Source organism: Python bivittatus, unplaced genomic scaffold, assembly GCF_059951505.1.
Source record: "Python bivittatus isolate LINGU-HERP-01145 unplaced genomic scaffold, Pbiv_v1 ctg000980_np1212, whole genome shotgun sequence".
Classification (NCBI taxonomy): domain Eukaryota; kingdom Metazoa; phylum Chordata; class Lepidosauria; order Squamata; family Pythonidae; genus Python; species Python bivittatus.
The window spans coordinates 50,923,561-50,929,560 of record NW_028277125.1 but is presented as its reverse complement, the minus strand read 5'-3'; the positions used below and the strand labels follow the sequence as shown (position 1 = coordinate 50,929,560).

General features: G+C 35.3%; 1 protein-coding gene across 5 annotated transcripts in view; it reads right to left on the bottom strand.

The window, feature by feature from the left end:
* Positions 1 to 257: 257 nt before the first annotated feature.
* Positions 258 to 6,000, bottom strand: part of RBM20 (RNA binding motif protein 20) — a 99,768-nt gene continuing 94,025 nt past the window's right edge. For all 5 annotated transcript variants that reach the window (XM_088132506.1, XM_088132510.1, XM_088132508.1 and 2 more), the window contains exon 13: positions 258 to 2,835. In XM_088132506.1, the coding sequence (XP_087988632.1) occupies positions 2,725 to 2,835 (111 nt within the window). In that variant the 3' untranslated portion in view covers positions 258 to 2,724. The remainder of the gene's footprint in view (positions 2,836 to 6,000) is intronic.

Sequence of the window (6,000 nt, the reverse complement as noted above, 5' to 3'; positions counted from 1 at the left end):
AAGAATACCTTTAAAGCCCATTTTTACATAAGGAATCACAACCATCATCACTGCAGCTGATATGCAGAAGCTAGCATTTAATTACAGTTAACAGTGATTTCATGTTGAAGGTTAAACTCCAACCCAGAGTTCTTCTGTGCACATCTTAGTCTGGACACAGCCAATAATCCAAGCGTTTGTCAGATCAATAGAAGGCTGTATAAACATTGCACACAAGAGCCAGGAGCCCAGAGGAAAGTTGCTGCTGATACCAAAGCTCACCAGTCATTAAAAATTATCTTTATTACAATCATTCATTTATTTTTACAAATGCAATTTGAAATCAAGATTCATAGACAATAAAAATGTGCAATGCTTCCCTATTAAACTTCTAATACATCTCAAATGTTTACCAGCCAGTAATTAAACAAGACTATATGAATTAATAAATAATAACATCTGGTCCAGTTCAAGTATCTATCAATAAATCAGACTTGATATAGAAACCCTGAGCGCCTAGTACTAAACTTGAGTTGCGGTCAGTAGAAAAAAATTGTCAAGTTTTATGCCTCAGGGCTTAGATTCCTTAGTTTTAAAATGAAAGCTATGTGATATGAAACGCATAAAAAGTAATAGGTTGAGACAAGTAAATATTGCAAGACCTAAAGACTTTAAAATATTTCAAATATTTTGCAATTGTTTATAAATAAGGAAGCTTTTTACATACTTATAATAAATAGTCTTTGGATTCTCTTCAGGCTACCCTGTGCATGCCCATCCCCTCTCCCTCTCTCTCTCTCTCTCTCTCTCACTCACTCACTCATAACCAGTACAACTGTAAAGAATTAAGGCAGGGGAAAAGCAAGTCTTTTTAAATTTCAGATTTTTAGTGTAAAGCAAGCTTGCCATTTTTGTTGCATGTGCATTTCCCCATCTTTCTGTCTTCTGATGGAATATGCATTCTTCGTTGGGAATTGTCTGTGAGATTATTTTTACTAAGATCTACATTAAAACAACACAAATATAGTTATGTTCCCCCTACAGACCAACTGTATCTTTTCCGTAATACCAGAGATATATTATTTTTCCTTGCTATTTTCCCCCTATTTTAATATTTTGTCAGCTGCCTTAGAAAATTTTATGTTAGAAGTTGGGATAAAAAGTTTTAACTAAAGGGGGTAACTGATATAGGAGAAGTGTGGTATATGCTTTTAAAACACCTTTCTTTTACAAGACCAAGTCAAAAGCTAGGATCTCAAAAATTCTTGAGTTTATGATTCTGAAATGTGCTATATGTCTCTTATTATGTCAAAGTTAAGACATGGAATGTGGATATTTAATGAATTCAAACCTAGCCTTTGACAGCACAGACTTATTAAAATAAAAGAAATTTATTTTATTTTTATTAAAAATAAAAGAAATGAAGGTACTGGTTCCTCTGCCTTGCAACTAAGAAAAGGATAATAAGGAAACAGGTAATAAAATGAGAATTTGGTTGGGAGATCTTGACAAAGTTTTTTTTTTAATTATGAAGAAAAGATCTCATTGAATAATTAGACAGCTTTAGAAGCAGCAAATAATGGAAATAACTCCACTGTATATATTCTATAAAATTTCAAACTACCTGAACAAGGACCTAGAGCAATTATACCTGCTCTTTCAATATGGCTCAGGAACTCTTAACGTTATCTGGTGTATTTTATAATAACTTATGTGATGGTAGTTACCAGCAGTTTTATTATATCTACTTAAACAAATAAATATGTGTTTTATTAACTGAAATCTGCATGAACTTTTCACAGACACATAGTGTGTTGGGCAGCTATATAATTAATGTAAAAATTATGGAAATTAAATTTTAAGGCAGTTCTAATGAAGGCTGTAATGTTTAATTGATTCATAACAGAACATTTGATCAGTTAAAAATATGTTTGATTTCCTGAACTAATTAAAATTGTGTATTATGTATAGATATGTACCTGTCCCATCGTGGCACTTACAGCAGCGTAGATAGGGTTTTGAACAGCTTCTCATTTTAGAAATATTTTATTCCTGTGCAAATATATTAAGATTTAAGAATTAATGGATTTAAAAGAAATTAGCTTTAAGAAACATAGAAGAAAACAGAGAATAAGACCAGCAGGGAAAACATGAGGCATAGTATGCTAGACTTTTCCTTATCTTAGAGTTCTGAAATATGTTCACCAATTGGAAATAGAAGGGCTTCTCTAATTCTGTCCACTTCAATATGAATGATAAACTCCTTTTGAAAATATATACCATGAACTGCCTTATACCAGACAAGGACAGTGCTGTCCCCAAAGAAACAGTATCCTCAGCAGTAACCTAACGTCTTACTGCAATGTAATCTCAAGTGGTGTGGTTCATTACTGAGCATGGTGATTGAACAAACGTGCTGTTGCAACGTTTCCATTCAGATCGAGTCTTTTTCAGATAAGCCTCATTCATTGACTAACTGAGGTCGTAACACAAGTTAACGCTGAGAAAATCCCTGAGAATTCTGATTTAGAGAGAACAGTATCCATTACAGAAAGGTGGATGTTACTACTTGCAGATATGTCACTTCTACTTTACTATATTGCAGGGATTATATTTTTAATGGTGCTCTCAGTGTGGTTGCCAGAAAAAGTTCATTATACTTTCCTTTCTTTAGCAAAGTGCAAACTAAAGGTGCGTCATTGAGAACAGCAAAAAAATCAGCAAGTTTTCGATTAAAAAAAAAAATCATAGCCTTTTCTCCTCAAAGTGAGGGACAATCCCAGTATCATCTTGGGATGAACTGTTTTCTTTTTCATTCGTCTTCAGATTCTCTTCTGCAAGCTGTGATAGGTACTTCTGTGTGGAACAAAGAAAATGTTTTTACAATAAGTAACAATTAAATTGCCTAGTATGCAATATGCATTTCCATATAAACATATAATCGTGCCAAAGGATCAAAAAGGAAGTACAAACCTAATAATTAGTCCCAGTGACAGAACCAGCATGATTATACATGTCCCAACTCACCTCCGCTTCTCTTCTTTCCCAGTCTTCCTCTGTTTACTCTTTAACCAGTGATACAACTGTGAGCATGTGTAGATTTGTTCAACACACCTTAGCACTCATTTTTCTAAGCTTAAACCAAAAATTCAAAATGCTTCCAAGTATTCAGCTGAGTGATCCTAGTACAATATAATTTTGAGCATGTGTTTTACAATAATGAAAAAATTACAATTTGCACTGAAACTTTTAATAGTAGGATTAATGGTTTCTCTTAGGCTAGATAATGTGAAATGTTCCCTGGAGAACAATGATTTGAATCTATCTGCTAAAAAAGTTGGTGATTCTTTCATGTAACTCTTGCACCTCTTTTGAATCAGTGTTGCCAAGAGTATTCAGGAATACTTTAAAAGTAGATATTAATGCAGATTTGGTTTTACTTTTGTACATATTTAGGATGTTCCTCTACTTAGAATATAAAATGTGAAAGATAAGTATAAGCAAGGCCTTCTCAACACAGTGACCTTACAATATTTTAAAAATTCTAATAGGAAGGGAGGACAGGTAATACCTATAACCACTGAGGTTGAAAACAGCCCCAAATCTAAAGTGAGCAGAAAATGTTTCACCTGATTTCTGGAAAGTTCCCAACTTCCTTGTGTAAGTTTGCTGATCAGAAGAAAGGCAACAACCGCGTATGAGATATAGATAATATCATCTCTCTTATTTTTTTAGGTATGAGCACTCTTTACCACCCAGGGACTACTCAACCCCAGTGCTTGCTTGCTTGCTTGTTTATTAAATTTATAAGGCTGCCTGCCTCTACTATAACTCTGGACCGTGTACAATATTAAAACAATTCTAAAGTACAAACAAAAGAACAACAGATGTTTAGGGGAAAATGCCAGCCTCTAAACAGAGCCATATAACGCACAAGGGACTTGCCACCCACTCTAGCCCAAGGCCTGGGAACAAAGCCAGGTTTTGAGGGCTCTTTTAAGCAAGGCCTGGGTGGGGGCCAAATGGCAGGGCAATGCTACTGGTGCAAAGTGGGGCCTTTGGAACAGCTGTGCACTTAATTAGAAGTTAAATTCAGTAGAAGTGCACATACACATGCACACACACTAAAGAAGCTGATACTCTAAGCCCTTCTTGTAAAGAAGCTCTGCCAAAGAAATGCCACTCACCTCACACTCTTAAAAACAGATTCATCTGTTGCTTAGGTTTACTAAAATCATTAATGTGTACAGATCTTAATGAGCAAGTGCACATTTATCCAGCTATGTAAAACTGCTTTGGTCTTGGATTTAGTGGCTGCCCTAAAGGGACACCAAGAATCCCAAAGGCAAGCCTTTCACCTGTTCCCATCTCCTTTTTCACTTAGGCTTGTGCATGACTGATTACCATGCTCTGTACAGCATCCTGTATTAACTTGCAGCATGCACTTCATGCTCTAGAGAAAGGCCAAGGTGAGGTGAGAATCTTCTCTTGATCTCTAATGATATGATGGGTAAAAATTCTTCAGATGTACAACTAGGGAATTAAACTGAAGTGTTTTAGCATTTAGTTAGCAAGCTTAGCATGCTTCCTAACCTATGTTCTGCAAAACACCCATGTTCCCCAAACAATGTAAATGTATTCTAAAAGTTGTATGGATCAGCTTTCACTAACCAAACAAGCACTTACCATAAATGAATGGAATATTTTAGGGGCCCTCTCCAAACATTCTGAAATAACTGGGAAAAATCATTATTAAAAGAGAGTGCAAGCTTTTAAGTGAAGAGGCACTGGGAGTCCTATTACCTTTTCCTTCAGCATTGTGATAGAGGATCCCATCCCATCCTATTTTGTTTTTAAAGTTTACATCCCATTTTGTTTTTAAAGCTGAAGGGTTAAGTGTAAAAGGGAAAAAGTGTATTATTAAAGTGTGTTTTATTTCAATGTTCCCTTCATTGATTGACTGATTGATTGAAACAGGCATAGGTATTCCTTATAAAAGATGGTTTGGTAGTCCAAATTGTTTGGTGGACTTGCAAAGTTTAAGAAACACTTTTCTAGATGGTTCCTTAAGAAACACTGTTCTAGTTGGCTCCTTATTTTAGATTTAACAGAAAGCTTAGTTTATGACTAAGAAGTATAGAATGTCCACCATTCTCATGCCAGATAAAATGATAATATGAGCTTTAGTATGGCATGGAAACCAGTTGTGGAAAAGTACATTTGAAAGCAGAAAGACATTTTTGCCTTCTTTCTGCTAGGTTTACCTTTTTTTAAAAAAAAAATTTTTACAACTCCTTTTATCCAAAACACAATTTATTCAAAACAGAAGAACACAACACAGAATAGTAATATTTTTTTAATCTCAGTTTTTGTAAGTCACTGTTTTGTATCACCTTCCAAAATTTATTTTTTTTACATGAAGGACATGTACATGAAGGACAAAGATCTTCAAAGCTCTAAGGGGTGAAGAGCAGTGTACGGTTTATACGCTGTTGAAGTTTGGAAAAAAAAAACTGGTAATATAATACCTCGATTAAAATGAAGAAAAAGGAACAACCTGGAAGAAACTGGATATCAGGATGTAATATTGCCTTGGGTTTGCGGAAGGTTATAAATAGTGGGTTGAAGGGAAGAGGTGCTAATTTGCTTGGGAAAACTTCAGTGTGATCTGCTACAAGTTTAAAGTAGCCACGTAACCCAGCAGACTCTGGAGGATGCAAGCAGATACTACTGTTGTAGACTGAAATGCCAAGATAGAGTGCGAGGTGATCTTGCCTGCTGGTGAAAATACTGGAGAATCCAGCATAAGTCCCAGAAATCTCAAGAAGTGGAAACAAATTAACTGAGATTTCTTGCGGGTGATACAAAAGTGCAAGCAGGCTAGATCTAATATAGCTCTGGCATTAGCAAGTACTTCTTCCTTTGAAGGAGCTGCCAGAACTAATTACTGAAGTAATGAAAAACTTATCTCACTTGAAAGTATTAAGTGGGCCCCCACACCCTGATGCGTTTTAATACTCT